Source organism: Ascidiella aspersa, chromosome 5, assembly GCF_963924565.1.
Source record: "Ascidiella aspersa chromosome 5, kaAscAspe10.2, whole genome shotgun sequence".
Lineage (NCBI taxonomy): Eukaryota > Metazoa > Chordata > Ascidiacea > Phlebobranchia > Ascidiidae > Ascidiella > Ascidiella aspersa.
In genome coordinates, this window is record NC_139451.1 from 20,877,020 (window position 1) to 20,902,292 (window position 25,273).

The 25,273-nt window shown below is 36.8% G+C and overlaps 2 protein-coding genes across 3 annotated transcripts; one reads left to right on the forward strand and one right to left on the reverse strand.

Annotated features, from left to right (window-relative positions):
- Positions 1–1,162: 1,162 nt before the first annotated feature.
- LOC146145345 (aspartate--tRNA ligase, cytoplasmic-like) lies at positions 1,163–14,254 on the forward strand. 2 transcript variants are annotated; one of them, XM_083389480.1, is made up of 12 exons: positions 1,163–1,251; positions 2,500–2,681; positions 3,116–3,311; positions 3,575–3,677; positions 4,959–5,108; positions 6,046–6,189; positions 7,361–7,463; positions 8,369–8,516; positions 9,649–9,795; positions 10,047–10,170; positions 11,024–11,207; positions 12,671–14,254. In XM_083389480.1, exons 1-12 carry the CDS (start codon positions 1,220–1,222, stop codon positions 12,760–12,762), a joined length of 1,605 nt encoding a protein of 534 aa, XP_083245606.1. In that variant the 5' UTR covers positions 1,163–1,219; the 3' UTR covers positions 12,763–14,254. The 2 variants fall into 2 exon arrangements, with proteins under 2 accessions (XP_083245606.1, XP_083245605.1); XM_083389479.1 differs by lacking the exon at positions 1,163–1,251 and adding an exon at positions 1,857–1,984.
- A 1,132-nt stretch (positions 14,255–15,386) lies between these two features.
- On the reverse strand, positions 15,387–22,159 carry LOC146145346 (uncharacterized). The gene is made up of 4 exons (XM_083390324.1): positions 21,962–22,159; positions 19,787–19,878; positions 16,300–16,430; positions 15,387–15,741 (listed from the first exon to the last, which is right to left on the reverse strand). Exons 1-4 carry the CDS (start codon positions 22,139–22,141, stop codon positions 15,584–15,586), a joined length of 561 nt encoding a protein of 186 aa, XP_083246450.1. The 5' UTR covers positions 22,142–22,159; the 3' UTR covers positions 15,387–15,583.
- Positions 22,160–25,273: the final 3,114 nt, after the last annotated feature.

The window sequence follows — 25,273 nt, forward strand, 5'->3', positions numbered from 1 at the left end:
GTAATAAACCAAAACGTTCAAATTTAATATTTTACGGTTGTTAGTCCAAAACTTTCTCTGGTGGTATAAATCTAAGCTTGCACACTTTTGACTATTAATTAGGGAAATTTATCCAACAATAAAATAAAAAAATAATCTTTCCTAAAATATCAAAAAATTGAAAAGCAGCGGTTTATTTAATAAATATTCATTAAAGAAACTATATATTAATTTTTTTAAATTTTTTATATACCTATTCCTTACCCTGTAAAATACAAGTTGTGACTTCATGCTGGATTAAACCGCCTTTTTACCGGTTCGGGTTTGGTTAAGTGTCATGTTCTTTCTTAACATTCGATTCAGTTCGAGTTCAACTCGGTTTTACAAATAACGGTTTAGATTGGGTTACGGTTGGGGGAAAATGGCCCAAAATTCATTCACAAAGTTCCGGTTCGGTTTCGGTTTGACACTCTGATTAAATCTCCGCACTCAAGTTATCAAGCAAATAACTTTGGTTAAACGTAAATTATTTCGAATGATGTCGATACAATACTTTTACACACAGCAAGAAAAGCAATATTGAGTTTCTGTGTGACAAATTTTTGTAAGATGTCTATGTTTGCATGTGCGTCGCCACGTAATATTACGTCATGTTTTGTGGGCGTGTGTGGATTTACGAAATTTTGAAAAAAACTTTGACCTTAATATGGGAAATGCAATGAAGATAGTGTAGTGTTTCGAAAAGATCAAGGGCATATTTGTTATAAAACAGCTTTTTACGAATGATCTTATAATAATCTTTAAAAGCTTGGTACTGGTCTAGAATCCTACTACAAATATTGGCGCTGGTCTAGAATCCTACCACAACAAACATTATTTGGGTTAGGGCGCGGGTTAGCGTTTGGGTTAGGGTGGGTCAAGTAATAGTATTAAATAAAGAATATTATAATACTTCACCCACCCACACCCAAACGCTAACTCGCACCCTAACTTAAATTCTGTGCCTTGATTTCATAACTGTGGTAGGATTCTAGACCAGCGCCCAAATATTAAATCGACGCACAATATTAGGGTAGGGTGCAGGTTTGGGTTAGGTTGGGTCAAGTTTAACCCAAATAATGTGCGTTGTGGTAGGATTCTAGACTTTACTCCAGCCTTGGTGTTGCTACAATTTCTGTTCTGCAGGACTGCCTTCATTTTCTTATTTGTTGTTTTGTAACTTTGTTTAACATAATTCGAGATGGGAGATGCAGAGAATGCTGCAGTTACTGGGTAAGAATGGGTGTCGATTAGGAATGTGTGATTTTTTGTTGAAGTATGCAATTATACCAGTTCAAATGCTATCTGCAATTATACATTAAATGCTATCTGCACCAGGGCTACGGAGTGGGATAAAAATAACCCGAGTCCGACTCATGCCAAAGAAATAAACCCGAGTCCGACAGCCGTGTCCTCCGGTCAAACAAGCGATTTTGTCGAATGCTGAGTCCATTTTACGTAACTATAATAACTTGGATATTCAGCAACCCACTTAAAGGGGTGTCATATAATAATTCATTCACTCACAATACACGGTTGGAAAATATTTCACCATATGCTATTCCACCTTTACAATTGACGGCCATATCAGTTAAAAATTTGGTAGTGCGCATGTGCACATGGGACTTGGGTAGTTTTATGTGGTCTTACTCGAGTCCTGAGTCTCTCCACAGAGTCCAGCAAAACAAACCAACTCCTTGAGTCCTGAGTCCGACCCCGCAGCCCTAATGTGCGCTACAAATATTGAATGTCCAATGCTTTTGTTTTAATTTTTAAACAAAGCCATACTATTTTTTACTTGCTGTTTAGGTGTTTTTAAAATGATTTAATATAAAATTTCTTCCATGGCAAGTTGCGCATTGCGATATGCCACATTTAGGGCATTTTCTTGCTGTAGCCCAAGAACTTACATTTTACCACAAACTCTAATACAACGTCCAAAAGTCTTGATAAGATCTATTCATAAGTAAGCACAGAACTTTGATTTCAGTTTCTTGGCAATGTTTAACACATGTTGACTAAAAATAAATAGTACCCATGTGTAGCACTAATAATTTGAAAAAAAAATTTAAAAGTTTGTTTATTAAATATTTTTAATTTTTTTGAATTTCTACCCATCACTTTTACCAAATAATATTTATTAATAATATTGGGTGCTGGTCTAGAATCTTACCACAATGCACATTATTTGGGTCAGGGTGCAGGTTAGCGTCTGTGTTTGGATTGGCCCAGCAATATTATTAATAAACAATTATAATAATACCTGACCAAAATGCTAACCCATACCTCAACCAAAATATTGTGCGTAGATTTAATAATTGTTCAAACGCTGTGGTAGAATTCTAGACCAGCAGCGCCTAAATTGTTAATATTCATACTAATATTATTTATGCTAATGCAATATTTCTATTAATAAATCTTTCTTATATGTAACTGAATTAAAAAAAAAATATTGTGCTTATAAATTTGATTTTATTGCAGGCCTGACGGTCAGCCATTGTCAAAAAATGCTCTGAAAAAACAACAAAAGGAAGCAGAAAAAGCTGCAAAGAAAGCTCAAAGGCAGGCGGAGAAAATTGCCAGCTCGCAGCAAGAAGTTACCGAAGATGTTGCTAAGGATTTTTATGGCGACATGAAAATGGTTCAATCAGCAGAAAAAATAGGTCAATACGCATTATTTTGTACCAAATATTAGTCTTTTTAGGTCACACTTTACAATTCAATGCTGCGATTTCACCTTGAATAGTTACTTTATAATAAATAATTGTTAGCGGCTTGAGGTAACTAGAAAACTTTTTGAAATTAAAGCAAATTTTGTCCTTATAATTTAAAATAATACTGCTTTTATTGTTTTAGTTTTGTTTGTTTGAGCATAGTAATGACTTTTCGTCAGATCGCAGTAATTTTTTTAAATCGGATATCTGTACAAGAATAAAATATCATGTTTTCGACATCACTATTTATCAGCATATTAAAAAAACATGCCATGGAATTTATATTAGTGTAAATATGTCTCTTTTTAAGTTGCAATAATTTTGTTTATATAATAAAAGTAGCCCAAGTTCTAACCCATTTATATCATTTTTTTTCTTTTCAGATCGTTCTTTAGTGCCAGTTGGTGACATTAACCCAGGTATGGCTGACAAGGAAATCTGGGTGAGAGGCCGTCTGCATACTTCACGTGGCACAGGAAAGCAGTGCTTTGTCGTTGTGCGACACCAGCAGTCTACTCTCCAAGGTCTTGTATTTGTGGGTGCCAAAATCAGCAAACAAATGGTGAAGTTCACAGCAAAGTGAGTTCAGCAATATCTTTATTTTTTAAACATTTCTCCTGTTGTTTGCATTGTTAAATTCTGCAACATTTCCCGTTTAAATATTATGCTTGTGGAATAGCAAGTTTGTTGTCATTTGCATCTTTGTTGTGACCACATCTTTATTCTTTGCATACAAAAAAAGGTTTTCAAAACTCCATTTTTTTTAAATGGGAGCACAATATTTCAACACCCTTGCTGTCAACAAAAATCATTGGATAATAGTGAACCTGATTAATTTGCAGCATTGCAAAGGAGAGCATCATAGACATCTGTGGAACTGTGAAGACTGTCGGACAAAAGATTGAGAGCTGTACTCAGAGCGATGTTGAAATTCACATCAGTCAGGTGAGTTTGACACAAGCTCTACTTTTTTCTCCATAATAAAAAAACATAAAACAATTGCTATTTTTATATTAAAATATTAACCTTAGTCAGGGGCGTATGCAGAAATTTAAAAAGGGGGTTTCCCGAATTTTTAACTTGGGGAATTCCCCGCTTTTCCGTCTAACGTTAATGACGTCATAAAATAATGACGGATATGACGTCATAAAATAGCGGTTGTAAGGACGTCATAAATAATACCGCGTAGTGTGCAATCGTTAACTTCAGGAATAAATCGAAAACAAGACCGTGAAATATATGTGATTGATTTTGGTAGATCCAAGTACGGGACTACGCTAAATTACAAGCACGTCTTTCGCCACCTGCAATACTAAACGAAGATTGTTTTCCCAGGTGTTATTCGACTAGCACAACATAAAAACGCCACTTCAATAGCTCTAAAATCAGTATTGAGAGGGCACACCTGGCGAGCGAAACGAGCGCGATTTTTTTTTTTGGTATAACGGCATTTCAATTTATTGCAAGTGTTTTATTACATTGCCGAAACTAAAAAATGAAAAATATGCTCAATATTTTTGAATAGGTTTTCCATTTGTCTGCGACGCACTTGGCAGCCCTCCACGGCGCAACGGTAAAGCAGCGCTGATCTAGTTCAAAAGACAGCATTAAAATGTAAACAAAACGGACGTATAAAAGTCATCCGCGTGAAGCGCGAAAATTTTTCGCACTTACGTATTTAAATAGTCGAAAAGTATATGAAATGGCAAACTGCGAGAAACATCAGCACCGCCTAACTCGACGTTATAAGCGAGAAAAAGGCGGAGACCGCTTGATTTATTGTTGTTAATTGTCGAACACACACTTGCTAATCAGCCAACCCGAACGAATAACGAAATGCGAGAGAAAAAATATCCTTCGTTTACGGTCTACCAAACAAGAAACGGAAAACGGCGTTTTGCGTTTGATTTTGGTTCCGCATTAGCTTAAGACGCGTGACCCAATTACATTCAAAAACACGCAGCTTCTGACGGTGAGTTTAAACACTGACAAAAACGAACAAAAAACGATATTGTCACTTACAAAAAGGGGGTAAAATTACTTCTTATGTAAAAAACCCTATTTTTAATTTCAAACCTTTTGCTTTTTTTTTAACAACAAAATTATTAATTTCACTCTGTCTAGTGTTTTAGTTTTTTAAAGCATATTGCCGTAAAACTTTACTGTGGACAACTTTTCACAGCTAAAATTCCTAATGCTTTACCTCTTGAAATTATGTACCCCCAGATTTTTGTGGTGAGCAAGGCAGCGCCACAGCTTCCACTTCAGATTGAAGATGCCTCTCGTCCTGAGCTGGAGGACGGACAGTCCGATGAGTCCGGTCGACCCCGGGTGAACCTGGACACCAGGCTGGACAACCGGATTCTCGACCTCCGGGTAAATCTAAAACTGTGGTTCCTAACTTTTTTCCTTGCTGCTTTCTATTCAAATCACCAAACCAATTTTGACCCTCTTTCTAAAATTGCTTAAATAATAAATCATTGTAATTTAAATTTGCTTAAATAATAAAATCATTGTAATATTTCCATACAAGTAACTTATAACACAGTAACACAATACCAAAATGTAAGTTAGTTGTACATTTAACTGAGCAAAGAAATAAACTTCAGTAAAAAGTTTTCTGTGTCTGATTCAGCATACCCCGACCTCAACGAACTGATCACGATCTGATTGACAAACCTTGTTCTAAGAGATGCAATACTAGGCTGTTCCCAATCCCAATCACCTGATACTATATGTAGCGAAACCTTTAATAACCCTCTTTAAAATATAGGGTACTTGAAATTCTAAACAATATCAAAAGAAAGTTTGACTTTATAGACAATCTTTTGTTAGGAACTAATCGTATAATTTTATTATACCTTTTACTAAAACGTAATAGGCCAAGGCCGTCTAGTTAAAATATGTTTTTTTTAAGTCTGTTGAAAATTAAAACTTGACGTTTTGTTGAGTTGTTTGTAGTGTACAGTGTAGAGTAGACCTTACTTACATAACTTGCAAATTTAGTTATCACATCTTTGGATGTAATATTTCTTTCCAAGAAATACTCACGTTGATATATTCGCCGTCATTTCAAAAAACGGCCTTTGCCAACTCTGTTACAGATTTCCCCCTCCATACTGATGCACAACACAAGGAAAATAGTTGATCACCAAAATTTTATATGGCGTTACGCCTGACTCCACGATCGCCACAGATAAATCTTTTATGCCAAAAATGATTGAAAATTTTATTAACGTGGTACAGTGTCACAGTCGCAACAACCAAACGAATCGTGTTTAAAATTACCTCAACAAACCTCACTTTCGCACAGACAACGACAAAGCAAGCCATCTTCCGTCTGCAAGCCGGAGTGTGCAAGCTCTTCCGCGACACGCTCACCGATATGGGATTCTGCGAGATCCACTCGCCCAAGATCATCTCGGCCGCCAGCGAGGGAGGCGCCAACGTCTTTACCGTAAGTCCAAAACGTTATAAACAAACTTTAAGAAAAATGGATTAACATATTGTGGACACATAACAAGATTAACACTATGGACCAACAGGGGAGGCAGTGTTGTTCTGCACGATGTGCGCAAAACAAAAATGTGTAAAAATGTACACATTTTAAAATGGCTTTCAAAAAGTGCGCACTTTTTTCAGCTTGTGTGCACGTTTTAAAATGGCTTGAAAAGGTGCGCAATTTGGAGAAAGAGTCAGAGTTGGTGAAAGAGTTGAAGGAATAAGTAGTAGTTTTAGAGTTTGGAGAACGATTGGAAGCCAGGACTGTTGAAGGTTTTTTTTTTGAAGGAATTTTAAAATGTGCGCATATTTTTTTCATATTTTCGCGTGCACATTTTTGCGCACATTGTGCAAAAAATGATCGCATACCCGTCTTCTGAGGACTCCACAGCTGAATGGCTGTATCAAAATCTCGTAAAAGGCCTATGGCCTATACTGTGCCTTTATCTTGTATTTAGTATAACAGCGCTTTTATCCTGCATTAAATGTTACTCAAGATGCAATGGCTCTACTGCTATAAAGACGTAATAGATTTTAATAAACGGCATCGGCGTTTTTTATCAGTAGAGTAAAGTAATGCATTAACTAGAACTAAAAGTCGATAACTTTCAGCAGCGAAAAAAGGTGGCATCGTGCTTTTCCGTCCCTTGTTTCACCACTTTCAGTTATGACATCATGTATTGACTATCCATTATCCAAATAAGAGTTTTGCTCCTTGAAAACGGTAAAAAATTTGATGAAAAAATGCCGATGCCGTTTATAGGCGTATCACTATTATGTGGCATTCTGACAAACTTGAATTTCTAACCTGTGATTATGGTCGTCCATCGTCAAAATGTTTCATACCGCTCAATTACGTATATTCCAAATAGAAAAGTATGTGCATGATGGAAAAAGGCTTTTTTCCGAGGGTTTTTTGCCATGCAGGCGACGCTTTGTAAACGCGGAGCTTCTGGTTGTACCACCGTTCAGTAGCAATGCCTACCCAATACCCACTTTCAGTGGTGCCATACTTTCCGTGATACAATGTCCTGATAGTTTACTTTCTATGGCATATTCCTATCGAAGGAATACACTCTTAAGTATTCATTTTAAGTGAAAATTAACAGTTGTTCTCTTTATCTCAGGTGTCTTACTTCAAGCGCGACGCCTTCCTCGCGCAGAGTCCCCAGCTCTATAAGCAGATGGCGATCGCCGCAGATTTCGACAAAGTCTTTACAACCGGTGCAGGTGAGAACCACGCAACATACAACTTACGTTTAGTGGTCATTCAGAAATTAGTCGACCTTAAAATATTTCCTTGCAACCATGATTTGGTTTACGTGTTCACCTGTATATTATCCAGTAGTTAACTATATCCCGTTGTTGTATGCAGGTCTGTCAAAGTTCCAGGTTTAACTGTGACACTACACGCTGGTGTGCCCAGGATTTTCATATTTTTTTATTTCCTAAAAAAAGTTGGCTACTCTTTTTTTATTGCTATTATTTTTGCGTTTAATTTTCATGCTAATTATACATGATGTAGTGTAAACAATATGTACATTGACAACCGGAATTATTCTGACTGAATGCGTGTTTTGAAGGGCCTGTTCCAGGTAATTATATACACAATTATATAAGTGCGCTTCAATTTAATTAGGATGTATTGCGTGCTATCACTATGCAGAAGGCAATAGGAAGCAGTCCCAATGCCAACTTGACAACACCATTGGAAATGTCGCATAGCCGTTAGTGACAGTTTATGAGTTTAAATCTCAACGCAGTATTTTCTATTTCTGTAACTTTTCTTTTTCTGTAACAGGAGTATAATTCTTATAAGTGTAGGCCTTTTTCAGTTATTTTTATCGAAGGATTCCAACCAGCTATCATTTATTTGACCATATACAAGATTTAGGTTACTCCAATCAAGTGAATAAAACTTATATAGAGTAAATGTATCTTTCAATACGCGGTTAAAGGGCAAGAAACTGATAACAACAATTGAAATACAATTGCACTAACACAAGAACTACGTATAGTAAATACGATAATAAAACAGCAACGCAAGTGACAGAGGCTTCAACCAGTTGCTTCAAACTTTCCACACTGGTGATCTTGTCCGTCTCTTGAACGTCTTTATTTTGCCACATTTCCAGTGTTCAGAGCTGAGGACTCGAACACGCACCGTCACTTGACCGAATTTGTCGGCCTTGACCTTGAGATGGCCTTCCAGTATCACTACCACGAGGTGCTGCAAGTGATCGGCGACATGTTCATCGCCATGTTCAAGGGACTGCGCGAAAAGTAATTTAGTCCTTTTTTTTTATTATAAACATGTAATTGTTATGGGGCCGTTTACCTAATGGTTGCTCATTACTTAAAATCCTGATTCCGTGACAAAGACGTAACAGGTTACTTAAGTTACTGAAAATCCGAGCCCTGTCGTTTACAAAACAACATGAACCGTATTTTTTCTGCAAAACATCTGTATCTGTCAATTGAAGCTGTTTGTACAATAGACCAGATTGTTTAGTAATAAAAGACGACCGAGTGTCCGCATCATCACAAAGTTTTTTTTTATTAATACAATGTTTTTACAACACGAAGTTACCAACCAACATAAGTTTGCCAATAGTAGAAATTCAAAAATCATCAATTAAAATTAAAAAGTTATCATGGTAAAAAACGTATAATAGAAATTGAGCTAAGTTTTTTAATTTAAAATATATTTAATATATATTTTAGAAAAACTTCCTGAACTTAGTTCAAAGTAGTTACCCATTGAGGGGCACCCGAGTTTTTTGTATATTAAATCGTATTATCCAACCCTACGATGTTAACAAGCACTAATTTCAGGATAACACCACTTGCCCATTTTCAAAAACTTTCGCAGCGACACTACCCTAAGTGTCACACTTAACATGTCGCGTTTGGATTACCGAGTTCGGCTTATCGCGTAACTTTTCGCTATAATCTTTTTTACCTTAAGCTTATCTTATGGTAGAATAGGTATCAGAGTGGGACCAGTAACACTAATTCAGTTCAATTGTAATTACAATTACTCCCTTAAATGTTTCAATTACATTACACTTACATTAAAAACTGTAATTAATCACATCAATTACAAATTACAATTGATCTAAGTTTTCTATTGCTGTTGAAATATGAAAAACAGTTTAAGTCTCATTACTCCCCCCCCCCAAAAGATAAGCAACTTGAAACATTATTGAAACTCAATTCTCTCAATATTAATTTAGCTAAAATTTTAGGGAATTGCAATTACAGTTACACAGATTCAGAATGAAAATGCCTCCATTGCATTAAAAACTGCAATTAATTACATCAATTACAATTGCAAATTACAACTGATCCAACTCTGGTAGGTATAGTTCAATTTAGAAACAACCCCGTAAAAATATTGCCTGTCGTTTCACAGCTACGCGAAGGAGATTGAAACTGTGGGTCGCCAGTATCCCAGCGAACCGTTCAAGTTTCTCGAGCCGACCCTGATCCTGCAATATCCCGAGGCGGTTCGAATGCTCAACGAGGCCGGGGTTGAGATGCAGGACAACGAGGATCTCAGGTAAAGAAAACAGTGTTTCCGGTTTTAAATGCACAAGAGTAGTAATTCACACGGGGCGCTTATGATAGAAACAAAAGCATACCTAAATTCAGCGAAAAGTATGCTTCGTTTTAACAAAATGGTTCTTAAGCTATGGGTAAATATTTTCAAAGGAATACTTTTAACAACTTGATGTAATTTCAGAATCTATCTTTGACCACACGTTTTTTCGACTCGTTTGACTACAGCCAATGGCCTACCTTTTGTTGCAGCACCCCAAACGAGAAGTTCCTTGGTCGTCTGGTGCGCAAGAAGTACGACACCGACTACTACATCCTGGACAAGTACCCGCTTGAAGTTAGGCCTTTCTACACGATGCCTGACCCACACAATCCGGTGAGTACCGGGATGCTCAAAGAGTACAAGGGTTAATCGCCAATATTACCATTTAAATGATTGGGAACTGTTAAGATTAACAGTGAGTTTGCTAAAGCGCATTTTTATAGAAGTGTACACGGTGACATTGCAGCTGTCTTTACGGCAGTTGGTGTTACTACCTTGTCGCGGTATGAGCTAACATTGTGAGTCACTTGTAAGTGTTTGGCGATGATGTTTAACTTACACTGATGCTATTTGTGTTTCAATAACATGGTTTTGTATACCATTTGAATAGGGTATAAGCCTTTGTATTATTATTACATTCCTGTACACTGATAAAGCCTCTAGTATTAGATCGGATCCATTAGTTTCAGGTACTATTCCTTTTCTATTCGTCTAAAAAAAATTAAATCAATATCAAGTTATTTTGTCCAAAACACTGGAATCAAGTCGTTTAAAACAGTCGCTTGAGCCTAAGTCAATGAAAGATGCTTACACAATTACACATAAATACGTGTACATTACAACAACTGTGAACTAGCCCTTATGAAGTGGTTGTTTGATCAACGATAACGGCGTACATATTATAGTACACTAAAGTCCTCGACAGACTAACCGAATCAGTCGATCAAATAAGGATATTCATGCAAGCTAGGCCAGAAAAACAACTAGCCTGCGGTGAGGTTCGAACTCACGACCTCCGGTCAAACCGGGACCGTCGCTCTGCTAACTGAGCTACACAGGCTCGGAGAGGATCATGTCGAGAAAAAAATGGCACTGGCACTATTACTTGCATCCTTGAACCTAAATGATTGCAACACTGGCCTATGCCACCGACATGCCGTCTCATCGCGGGTGCTTGAAATTACAGAAATGGTCCAACTCGTACGACATGTTCATGCGCGGCGAGGAAATTCTTTCGGGCGCGCAGAGGATCCACGACCCCGAGTTTCTGGCCGAGCGTGCCACCGCCCACGGCATCGACTTGAAGACGATCGAGGCCTACATCGACTCGTTCCGCTACGGCTGTCCCCCGCACGCCGGTGGCGGTATAGGTAAGTGTTGGCGTAAGGTTGTTTGAAACTTAGTGATTTATTGTGATACCGATACTCTGGATATTTTTGCCGAAACATACGCTGTCCTATCCGATGCCAAATGACCTCATTACTTTGATGAACAAAGTAAAATCCGAAACGTGCTAAGTTAATGTTGTTTAGGTTATTAGCCCTAAGTTTACGTCAGCCTTTGAATAATTGATTCTTAAACTGTGTGACGTGGCCACTAGTTCGCTTCGAGAGATTCAATTGTGAAGGGTAACTTTTAGTTTTTTTTTGAAAAATAACTTATTTGTAGTACAAACAGGCATGCTAGCAAGATTATATGAAGACATTTATCTAGTCCAGTGGTCGGCAAACTGTGGGCCGCGACCCAAATGTGGCCCGCAGAGCCATTTTTAGTGGGCCGCGAGATATTTTTTAAAAGTTTACTGTTTTCATGTAGTTGTGGGCCGCGCGATATCAGGTTACATTCATTGCACTATATTTTACAGTTGGTGTGGCTAGAGTTTTTATATTGTCTCAGCGTGGTTCAGGCTATTATTTTTTCCAACTTTAACTATATGTAAAAGCAACATCTTCGCGCTTTGCGCGTGTATTATTTGTTTGTTAATATGTTTTACATTATGGCATGGCAGTGTTTTCGGCATCAAGAATGTGGGGGGGGGGGCAAACCCCTTAATATTTCACCCTTTCTTGGGGTCAATAACCTAACGTTATGTGGACTTAGACTTCCTACAAAATGCAATTTATAACAAATTATATCTATAGTTATTTTCTATTCAACTTTGTAGTATAGGTATTGTATCATGAGTAATATTTATTCAAATGTAAGGATTTTATATACTCAAGAAAGTGATATGCGGCGTGTGACTCATAACGGTACAGTCTAATTTCTGTTAAATTATACTACTATAAATGCCGTTATTTCAAGCAATATTAGAACCCTTTTATGTGCCATAATCGTCACGTATCCTTTCAATTAAAAATTTGCCAATTGAAAAACAATAAACCTATTTTTATATACGCAATTAAACTGGATTTTGTCTTCCTATTCGCGCACGAAGTTTGTAAGAAGAATCGTTGTAAAGCGTAACATCGTGACGTCATTTTAATGCCTTCATCTTGAAACCAATATCCTGATTTCGCCACTGTTTTCGTACTGGTTTTACGTAGTGGACCTTCTAAAGCTGTGAAAAAGAGTAATTTAGGCCACTGGTGGCTTAGCATTTACAAATGGCGAAGTTATGAAATTATTGTTTTGTTCTATGTTTTTGCGAATGTTAGTTAATATTTTACTGTGCCGCAAAGTAAAGAAGTTTGCGAACCACTGCCTTTAAACTAAGTTACCTGCGATTAATATAAGTTACTATTTTTTTCTCCTATTTATGCACATTTTTCCCCGTGGTTCCAAAATTAATTTAAAATTTAATCTAATCGTTACCTCATGTCATTTTATCCAGGTATGGAACGAGTGACGATGCTCTACCTCGGTCTTCACAACATTCGTTCCGCTTCTCTTTTCCCACGTGACCCGAAGCGACTCACTCCATAGAAGGCCAATATTCCAGAACGTTCTTGTTTGGTGCCGCTCTGTTTCGACCGTTTTCTCTCAAACGATGTATTTTTTTCAGTTTGAAAGGTTAAACGAAAACCACATATAAATAGCAATATCTTTGTCATTCATGTCACCAAGGAAAGTGACACAAATCGGTTTGCATTGGCAAAAATCTCTATTGAGGGTCAACAAACAGCTAGGGATCAATCATCTTCTGGCATTTTAGGCAATTTTAGAGCTGTACTTGAATGTTATACTGAAACTTAATTATACTCGCCTCCCCTTTAGAAAACACAGATAAATCTCCAATCTGAATAAAATACCTACCTTGGTTAAGCGACAGCTAGACATTTTTACATAAAATACCTTGGTATTTTAAGCGACAGCTAGGATTTTATACAAAAAAACTATAGGCTATACACATTTCGTATATAAGGTCATCTTTAAGTTCTTTATCTAAATAATAAATCTTCTGAAAATGACGTTAATGCAATCAAACAAGAAGTATATTATGTATTTTAATTTAGGTTAACTTGCATTGCTTTTTTGCACATTTGCTGGATGTTTCCGCAATTGTGACATTCCTGATGCTTTCATGAGGATCCAAGTATGGTACTAAAATGCTTGAAAAGAAACCTGTTGTTCGAAAAAGTGGGACGCCGTGCTAGATTTGCGGAATTCAACTGCGCGGCAATATATTGCAAGCCATATTAGCTTTCTTTGCTTCGCTCTTGCGCCAAAATTTGCGATTAAAATCGCAGCTCGCTCTCCAATCGTCGAACTCCAATCGCGTTAAAATTTCCAACCCAAGTGTCTGCAATATTTTTGCAAAACCTTCCTGCAGTCGATCGAAACCCGCATGGGAAATTTGTACAGTGGTGTTCAATAAATAATCTTGGCGTTTACGGGAGTGCCGATTAAAGTTTTTTTTTTTCTGTTGGTTGGCATACAAATTACAATCGATAAGCTTCAAATTTAGACTTTAACCTGTGAGATCGAAATGGCCTAAGGTAAACCTTATGAACTGGTTATTGTGTCTTGATTATTATTGGATCAGGATGTTCCGTATTTAGTTAATGAGTTCCATGAATATAAAAAATGTTATAAAAACGACGGAATCATTTTTCTTCGTGTTTTAAACAACAGTGATAATTAGGGCCATTTTTATTTTAACCTAAAAAAAAAATTTTAACTTTATTTTTATTAAATTTTAACCTAACGAAATTGCTTGTTTGTAGAGGCCACAGCTCTTCCTTGAATTGATGCCAGTTACCCAAACATAATATTTTGTCGGTTTCAGACCCAAACGTGATATTTTGTTGCAAAGTCAAGGTGTATTATGGATTTTAAAAAGTGCATCGTTTTTTTGGCGATAGGTTAAGCTTGCTCAGGCATTTTTGTATTACAGAATGTCAGTAGGCTATTCCTAAAATTCAAACTGTTGATCTTCGAAATAACCACGTTTATGAAAAGGAAGTGTTTTGTAACAACCAATAAAAAAAATGGACAATTTGCGAGAAAAGTTACTGCAGATCCAAGTGGGCATTTTGACATTTTGCCTGCTTTTACGGGTTAATATGGTTTAATTGTGTCGCAGTTCCTGATTTACAATGCTTCCATGACGATATTTACATAAACTACTCTCAAGAAACACAAAAACGTTGTCAAAAGCCATAATTTGACAAATTTTGACTTTATTAATAAATTTTAACTTTATTGTAAATTTTAACTTTATTTTAACCTATAAACTTCTTAGTAACAGTCCCCTAGGTGCTGAAAACAACTTTATTCTTTGTTTCGTGGACAGACAAGGTCCTTAAAAAATTTTAACTTTATTGACTTTTGCGGGCCCTAGTGATAATAGAATAAGTCACTCTTAGACCAGTTAAACAACTTTAAGATGGTTTCACTTTAAATTAAATAATAGTGGTCACCTAATAGGTTGGTGTTGTGAACGATCAAAAAAGTTATTCTGCGAGCATGCGCAGTACCAGAATTTTTGTTTCAGGCCTTAATTTTCACCGATTTACTTTGCAAAGTTCAGTCATCATACAACTTTAGGAACTTGCTCTTCCCGATTCTATGACTACGCAAATATGCAACTAAAGCTGTGTCTAATCGTGCAAAGCGCGAAAAAATGCCTTTCTTCGGTTTACTTCGGTAACACTGTTAACTTATATTAGGTGACATGGCACAGGAGATTCCTATTATTACTGTTATGATCGTATTTATAGATTAATTGTACAAAAATTGCGATTTGTAGTGTTTATGGGTTCACATCGGCGAAACATGTCATACAGTATATGCTCGGCCGATTTTGAACTGAAAAGATAACCAAAACATGTAAAACATACTGTACTAGAAAAGCAAGTTGGTTTGCGAATTTGTTTTTCGCATTTTAACTGTAGACTCCCCATTCGGGGGAAAACTTAAACTTTCCTGCCAAGTAGCGTGTTTATTACCTCATTACCTCCGAAGTGTTATTACGTATTAGATTACAAAAAAAAAAATTAGCACAGCGCTTGATTTCAAACTAGGCGGTACTTACCGACGAAACCCTACGAAGTGCTACATGAAAAAAAGGTTGAGAACTATTTAAACGAACCAGTCGATAATAACATTTTTTGAGTGCAGTGTAATTTTGGTTTAGTCCAATATACAAAAGATTACGAAAGTTGTTATCAACAAATAGTCATATATACAGCAATCCATAGGGAAAAGAAAGAAGAAGAAGAAAGTAAGAGAGTAAAAGAAAATATGTAGAGTGAGAGGATAAGGGAAAATAAGCATTTTGCAGCGGTCGGTGATTTTTTTGTCTTTACTGCTCCGGATCACAAGGCTTATGGTAGTGCACGCTGTATTCGCTGTTGCGGCAGCCGTGACCACCTGGATGTTGAAAGCAGTGCCCGGTGTGCACCTCCTCGACCCTTTGCGTTATATTGCACGGCACGGCCATCAAAGCCACTTTCGGGTGGCCTGCATATAATCAAAGACGATTGAAACGTGCGACATGCCCCCTCGATTTAAAAAAAAAAAGATTATTCCCGTTAGAGCTCGATACTTATGCGTGAAAATCTTTTCAGTATAAAAAACAAACCAACAAAGATTTAGAGTGTTTTGATCGTTTTGTAAAAGGAAGCGCTAATTCAACAGAGGGCCCTAAATCAGGGTTTCTCGACCCTTTTTACTGCGGCGCAAATAGCCTACTAAACGTACGTTCAAAATCGAAGCTTATGGTAACCCAATTCTCTTTAATGAACTTTTTCAAGCTTAAAATAGGTCATAAAGAAATAACACAGTAGCGTTCATAATTTGAAATCTAATCAATATTGGTCATGTCTTCATATTGCTTTCTCAATTTACGTAAATTTTGGGGAAAGAATGGCTCAAAACCAAATTAAATAGCTCCAACCGATGGTACATATTGCAGTTGACGACCCAATTTTGGGTCGCGACCAACTGGTTGAGAATTGCCCTAAACTGAACGCTTGTTTATGCTACACGAATACACCGAAAAAATTATTCCTTGCTTACCCATGTAGCCCAAATCTCGTAGCACCTCACTTGCTTTCGGAGGGCTAAATTCCACGATCTGCTGAACATATGCGCTTGGCGTGATGCCGCTGCAGGCAGGGTGGAAAGGCACAATAAGATTTGTCCCGTCACTAATAAAAGAACCAAATTTAACTAGAAAACTTTTTTTTATAGTCCGACAATGTTTTAATGACATACGTCAATAACTTGATTTAAGTGCACGTAAGTCACTGTTTTTAAACGACTTGACTTGACTTAAGTCTTTTAGACAATTTTTTTTCAGAGAAATTACAAGGACTTAACTTGGAATTGACTTGCTCTTTATATGACTTAACTGGACTTGACATTTATTAAAAAGACTTGACGTTGCCAGGTTTGCCTGTCGTTAACTGTTCCCCTGACTCATATATTAACACGTAAAAGTCCAACAAAAAATTCGAGATTGTGCCAATCAGACTTCATGATTGTCCGGATTTATTTTAGTTTTTTAGATTAATCGTTTATTGTAGATGGCTTTACCACGTATGTTTCTATTTTTACTGGAACTGACGATATAACTCAAACTAAACATAAAGCAAGGTTACTACAATTTTATCGAGTTGTTTAAAACTTGAGTTTTACTTGTTAAAACATTATGTGAAATCATTTACAGAATATTTTATAGATGTTAAGTATGTTCAAGATTCACAACCGTACATTTTACTCATAAAGTAATTTAGTAACATGTATTTTAAACAACATATAGATTATGATAATTGTCTTAAACCAGTGATCCTAACTTTTTGAACCATTTGTTTAAATATGTTGGACCCACCCGAACTACATAAATCTAAAGAATATGGTAACGCTCGATCATGTCTATATGCCCCACTAAGATTTTACAAAGCTCCGCTAGTGGGACAGATTCTATACTTTGTAAACCACTATCTTTACCACATATTTTCTATTTATATATGGTTAAGCTTTATCAACAGGATCGTGATTAGGGCAGGGCCAAATAAGGGCCAATACTGAATGCGAAAGATGAGGTAAACAGATTAAGTCTTCAAAATATACATCACGCCTTATCTTCCGTGGTCTTAGGAAACTGAAAAGGTGTTCCACAAGGATTGGTCAAAAGAAAAGTTTTATTAAATTTACCGATCGCAATCTAAACCCATTTTATATGTCCTAGAATAGATAACGCGCCGGCAACCTTAAGCAACCAAAGAGCGGCTTGGTCCCAGTTTTAATTAAGTGAAACCCACTAAATAAATAAGATTGTTGTCTCTGTAGCACAGAGAACTTCACGTTGCCAATATAGTCTGAAATATCAAGTCCATTGTGACTTCGTTTTGGGCCTATCGGGTTGACACAAAGAAAAAATATATATCAGGTGATTATTGACATTTAAACCTCATCTAAATACAATGCATCTCGACCAAATCAGGAAGTCCCTTTAATTAGGCGTATTTGTTGTTTTTCAGTTTCTTAAATAAAACAAATCTTCAGCAATGCTCTTGACGTGATTTTGCCATTTACCTTCCGATAGTAAAACACCTTAAAAAAATGGTTGTGAATGTTAACAAAATGGTTATGAATCAGTAAAGGGTGTACTAACTCTGGTTTACGTTTTAGTTTCATATTTACGTTATGCGAATTCCGTGATCCTGATTCCAATCTATTGTTTAAGCAATAAAAGATCTGTAATTTTAATGCTATTCTAATTAATACAGATGACAACGTTCACTTGACCAAGTCCACCTTGCAGCAATAATTCAATTATTATATATAAATGATAAAATAACCAATATTCGGGCAAATTATTTTTGGCTTAATCACCACCAAACCCTGTTGTCGATTAACAAAACAACTTTAAGGTTGAATAATCGTTAAAAATATCCTGTGATACCGTAAACCAGGGGTGTCCAACCTTTTAGCTGTTGACGCCCGCATTGACAGTCTTTATTTATCTCACGGCCGCCAGACAATTTTTTTAGAGATGACGTTAGAAAGTTAAGTAATAACGGAACGTCATAGAACAATTATTTTTAAACCTACTTGTTGTTCTCTAACGATCTCGTGAAAAAATATAGAACTGAAATATAGTCTTATCGCGCGATGCGCGAAAAAAATCGTTTATTGGGTTTTTGAATGTGACACGTGATGCAACTGACTTAGGTCAGGCTGATCTTTAAAACGGTGCGCATGCAGGTCCAGGGTGGTGCCAAGTTCGTTGACCTGTGTCTCCGCGCCTACTGTCTGTGGTTTATGATTTAATCTTTCTTTGTTTTTTTGTTTTTAACGATATACGGATTTTTTTGTCTGGCTATTTACTCCTCAATGTATTCTCTCTCCATTTGCTCAATAACAGTTTAAGGATTACTTACCCAAACTTATTCGTTTAAACGAGGCTTTTTATATATACCGCTTAACCTGTCCCATAGTTTTGCCTTAATTTCATTCACAACTTGCATAACACATGTCTGCTAAGCCGTTTATTATTATGTATCCTCAATTCCTTTTATCTTTATGTGACAGCACAATTCAGATTGTTACACATCTTCTATACCAGTGATTACTGAACGGTGTGCCGCGGCACACTAATGTGCTTTGAGAGATTGCCAAGTGTGCCGCAAAACTTATTGGTAATGTCGGAAAATAGAGTTTTTTAATACAAATAGGTATACACGAAAGCCTTACAATTGAACACGCACTATACATTACAAATTAATAATATTGAGACATTTACATATAGTGTGTCGCGTGTTAAGGGCGTTTGTAAAATTTTTCTATTGTGTTCTGCTAAAAGGGAGCCACGAAATATTTAAGATTGTTTTAGTCTGCCGCGATCCAAAAAAGTTTGGGAACCACTGTTCCATATTGATTTATTTTTGCATCAATCAATCAATGATATCAACTTGTTTTGCAGATTGATCTAATTAACTTCACTCCCTTAAGTCGTAAAAATTTCGAATCTGCATTTAGCATATTAACCATTAACGAACGCCAGCACGGACATGGCCACCAACACACGGTTAATAAAATACGTGTTAACGGCCGCATTATTATCCATCTACGGCCGCAGGTTGGACACCGTTGCCGTAAACTCAATTAGTCATTCGATGGACGATACATATTCCGTTAGCTTTTTATACATGTTTGCCGACCCCAAGAAGTTAGTTCTAGCGGGAAAAATATTGTGGCAGTTAAAAATAATTTAAGTGTAGTCATTACTTTTATAGTTAAAGCAACTAGTAGCCATCGCAGAAGGACTAGAATCACAGTTAACACCCATGAGTGTGTGCTTGTTTCATTAAAGCAACTAATGCTTTATGTCGGCGATAAACTTCATTTCCATGGCTTACACTGGCCCCAGGTTGTTGATACAGCCTCACTAAAGCGCGCAACATTTAAAAAAAATTGTAATTAAAAAAAAATAGGTTTAAATATATATTTTTAAGCGGATCTATCCGGCAACTGAAAATTGTCGTGGGCATAAACCTACCTGGATGTATGGTTGCATACGGGCATACTGCTCGTCTCGCATCTTCCTGTCACGATGATCCGCTTCGTCAAAATAAAGTTACAGTTTTTGCCCTGCGTAGAACAAAGATTTGGAGCCGTTAGCCATTTTCCATTTTCCAGTAAAACGTCAAACCAATTCAGTCAGCTATAATTTTATAGCCAACCTATACGTAATAAGTGCTCTGATATGAGGCCCTATACTCGATGCAGAAGTGCAGTATAGTGGAAGCCACGATGCTGTTCTTGTTTAGTGCTTGCATGACTTGAGCATTTAACTATGAACAAAAATGGCTTTTGCGTAACACCCAAATCGCATGGTTGTCTAAAACTGTGAAACGCAGTATTATTCACAACCTATGGTTTAGCACTAAAATACCAGCCAGTAACTAGCAAGCAAAAGTTCTCGCTGTTTTATTTTCAGTTTGAACAATGTTTATATGCCGGTGCATTAAATAGCGTGGCGAAATATTACTAAAATTGCCGGCTTTGGATCACCAAAAATATCGAAACGAAGCCTATAACCGATGGCAAGTGGTAGTATCGGTACTCGTCCGATACTAGGGTGGTATCGGTACTGGTCAGATATTAAATTAAGATAGGTATTTTAGCCATTGTGTGCCACCCCGTGCAACAATTTCTACCTTAAAACTTAAGTTTAATAAAAATTTGGAATTGAAATTCTTGCAAAATTAACTTTGTCCGTTTTGTCTGAAACTATTTTGTTGTTTGAGCATAGTTCTGGCGTCATAGCTATCGAATCAGATTGCGATACTTGTTGCGTAAATATCGGTATCGGGCTAAACGTCAAGAATCGGACATCCCTAATTCGACAGTGACTAATTTTTGGCTCATATATTTGAATTTTGTTTAAAAACTATTAGTTGCCAAAAAATTTTTAAATCAGGTCCTGCGCGATTAACACACGAGTTGTGAAGTTTTTGCCAATCTATACTTCTACGCATCAGACCGAAACAAATTCACAAACGATTTTTCCATTTCCCGATCTCGATAGAAATTGGCGCCATTTCTGCCACTTGGCGTCTACATTGACGCTCGCGACGCCGCATTTTCCCAGTAAGAATGCCTTATCGTCCCATGAGAGAAATGTAGGATCTTTATTTTCGAAAATCCCATAATTTTCGATGGTTTGCTGTCGGGCGCACGTCTAGGTCAGAACGTTGTCCGCAAGTTTCTTGGCGACTATGCGGTTTTGTGACAATTCCACTCTTACTGCCCATCAGTCAACGTTTTTTTTTTAAGAATTGCTTTATGTATTCAGTCGTCACCTTAACGCTAAGTAAACGGTTGATTAAAAAAAAACTTTTGGAGTTTATAATGACTCACCAAAAACGGTTGATAATTTTGACCATAAGAAGCGGTAACAAAACTTTACTCCACTAGGTTTGTGGTGATAATTCCACACCATACTTCAACTGACATCTGCAAAGCTGCTAATGGGACCCGAGATAATTAACCTGCGCATTCTACAAGCGTAAAATTTTCTTCTTTTTATTTTAGGCGTAAGGGTGAGTATTTCGGGCGAGCATATTAGATGTTTTCACTGAAATGCAATTTGTCCGTCTTTTTTGTGTAAAAAGCACCGACGGATTCCCGTTACGGAATCATTTTTATTTGAAAGACTTGAATATTATAAAAGAAACGTGAATCGCAATTTGTTCAGTTAATAATTTTAGAATTTTATCTAGTGGATTTTTCCATTTTTATTAAGACAATTTAACGCGCGCCCCAAGAGTTAACTTCAAACGTAAGTTCGTGTCGCATGTTTTAGATCAGGGGATCTTAAACTGGGGTCCATGGACCATTTGGGGGACCGTGAACTAGTTTTAGTGGGTATATGAAGGCCTAATTGAAATGTTAGTGTGTATTGAAGAAGTAATCAATTTTTTAAGAAACAAAGTTTAACGAAAAATGAAACGTTTTATCACTGAATGTATTTCGATTCCGTTTAACTTACCAATTTTTCGTACCGAAGTCAGCAGATTTCTGGAGTTTACTTGTTTTTTGACGTCAATTTATGACGTCATCGCTGAAAATTTATTGCATGCCGTGGTCCACGCGAATCAACAAAATGAGTTAGGGTTCCGCGGTCAAAAAAGTTTCAGAACCCCTGTCTTAGATGATATATGTTAATTACCTGTGTCGTGCAAGCTCTGCCCGCGCTGATCTGAAGTTGCTGCTGTTTTTGCAAATATTCCCACTTACTGCGACTGAAGCCGGCTTCCACCATATCGGCCGGCATTTGTAGGGGCATCACGCAGCCCCTTGCGACGCACTGACACATGACAAAAGTGATCAAGAGGTGGATCAGTTCCATGGTGTATCCAAGCCCTAACGATCTGGTTAGCAATAAAACAGTGACATCGAAGAAATAAAATATTGAAATGAAACAATAAATTGAGTAGAGTAAAACAAAGACGGATCGATTAAATGACTACGATTTGAAACTACTGTTTTTTGTTTTGTTTTTTTCTTCACGATATTTTACCATACTGGCTTGCTTTATTGCTGGACCGAGGTTGCAGATTTCACTTTATAAACTTTGATTAGAGAGCTAGACGTTGGTCTAGAATCCTGCCACATTTTCGTTCGGGTTTATATTACTAACATTATTTGGGTTGGAGTGCGAGTTAGCGCTTGGGTGGGTTAAATATTATTATTTTATTTGTTCTCTCATATTTATTCATCCTTGCAATTTCATTTTTGAAAGCTGGCTTCGGTACTGTACAAAAATGGTAGGTTTCTACACCACACCTGTTAGCTGATTCAAAGACATCGTCGCTAGGACATATTAGTCGCCACTCTGGTATGTAATATGTTTGAAATCAAATAGGTTTTCGCTCCAACGCCGTAAATTATAAATTTACCATTTTTCGCGCAGAAACAAATCACGTAAATATTTCTTATTGGTCAAATGTGCCTATTCGGCAAAAATACGGTTATAAAGCATTTGCCACTCTTCTGACCGAATAATTTACGGTAGATTTTAAAGGGCCTGCGCGATTGACACAAGCAGTACTTCAGGTTTACATAGCGCTGCTTGGCGAGGGTCCGACAAGGTAGCCTTCGCCAACTGTACTGTCAAATTCGTCGAGGGTCGGCCAAATTTATAGCCAGGCGAGCTCTACTGCACGATCATCTTCCACCAATAAATCTATCGACACTTTTCAGCGATCGGGGAGATTTTTTTGCTATCGTTATTCGGCATCTACTGCGCAGCGGTTTTGGTCGCGTTGGCCTAAACAAGACTGGGAGATTCGCCCTCATTCGAAAGCCACGGTGACGTAAGTTCTATCACTAAAGGTGCTTCTGCTTTAAAAAAAGCTTTAAAAAGTCGGCAAAAATAGTCTGCAATCTAAAAGTGAAGCCTTACGCTTCCGAGAAGAACTGTAACTGGCTAATAACGTCCAACGACCTTTAATATAAAGATTTTCTTCCAAACTATAAAATTCATGCAGTACTGACCGAATCTTGCGTTGTTTATTACCGAAATAGAATGTACACGTCGACGTGAAGGGCTTAAACCTCCCAAACTTACAGAAAACCTAATATGCGCTGTAAAAGCTTTTTGAAGAGACAAATCAAATAATGGATGCATCACAATTCGGCAAAATGTTTGAGGAAGAGTAACCACCTTGTTAGTAAAGAAATCATATTAGGTACAACAAACGAGTTACTCAATATTTGATGTATCTAACCCTCTAAACAAAAATAGTTTTTTTGTCAACCAAAATACACCTTTTTTAGTAGATGTTTTATTCTCTGTCATTTCGACGTTCATTTAAAGCAGGGGTGTCCAACTCAAACATGCCGGCGTGCCAATTTTTATCTTATAACTTCTTCCCGTGCCAAAGTTTCGTAACCGAACCAATTCTTTTTAATCATAAAAGCGCTTATTTTACCAAAAATAAGAACGTTTATTTAAAAAACTGTCTTGTAGAAATGCGCATCACTACATCAAAGTGTCTCTCGGTGAGCTGACTTTTGTTTCTTCACACCAAGCTATATAATATTATGTGAATGCTAGCCTCCACACAGTATAATGTTACTATATCAAAAGTAATTGTTGGTTGTCGTGATTGCCGCGATTGTTTTATATTGTGAACAAACAATGGTATATTGTGAACAAACAATGGTATATTGTGAACAAACAAATTGGCTGTACAACAAACTTAGTATTTTCTGACAATTGGCTGAATAACAAATTGAGCTTTTTTGGCAATTGGCTAAATGACAATTTTAGTATTTTTCGGGAAGGGCTTGCGTGCCATTTTTTATTAGGTCGTGCCGCTTGTTGGACACCCCTGATTTAAAGGCTCTATCAGAATTAATAACACGAACGCTCGGTATACACCTTGATTATAATCAAATAATTATTGGAGGAGATAATACATAATTAAAATAAAATAAATAGAAAAACGCGATTAATGAATATGCTGTTGCTGCCAGGCATTGTTTCAATTGTACAATTGATGTTTTAATTTCATATCGTGGTAGATGCATAAAGGTTTCCTAGATTAGGTGTCCACTCATGCATTCACACTTACTGTGGAAAACGTGTCCAAGCAGGATAACCTGAGCTACCAGTGGCTGATTAACACGTAAAAAAACACTTGCCTGACAATCCTGGATATTATTTGAACAGAAATATCCAACTCATAAAAATATTTCAGGCCTATCTCTAATCTAAAATAAGCCAGACGAATTAAAACACAAACCGAAACAATGCGGGCAAATGTACTTTGTGAATGAGACAACCGCAAATTTCCAACTAAGATTCGAACGAAAGCAGATGGCTTAAGCTTTGGTCTCGCAAAAGCAATTTTATAACTATTGAAAAACAAAGCCTGGTAGTAATTATTGTTTGTACACTAAGCAACTGATACAAAAGAGAGGCTTTTGTTGAAATTAGAAAAAATGATTTTAATGTTTTTCAGTTTTCGCATATTTTAAAAATCGCAATTATAGTTTTACTTTAAAACTCAGCGGCCTCCAATATGGTAAAACTCAACAATAGCTTACACATGTGTTTTTATTTGAAAACCCCTTCACTTAGTCTTTCTGGCAATTTGCTTAAGAACAACACGACCCTTGCCAAAACCTTGGCCTGTTTAAAAAAATATCTGTATAGTTCAAAAACCAAGTTTATTGGCCGCTGTGCTACAGGATTACCTCTTAGGAAAACCATTTTTTAATACAGCGCCCCAGGGTTGACCGTATATAGAACGCATTTTTTTTTGGTTTACAAATTTGTTTAATTTATTTTGTTTACAAATTACTTCACAAAGTTAAGTTAAGTAATGAAACCAGTAACCTTAAGAAACCTGAGGTTGTCGTGCTGAAATTCTTGTCTAAAATGCAAGGAGTGGTAGACAATGCGTACGATTTGCTTAATTGGCTTACTATCTGCAAATAAGTAGCCTAAAACTTGTATATACAAAGTAGGAGT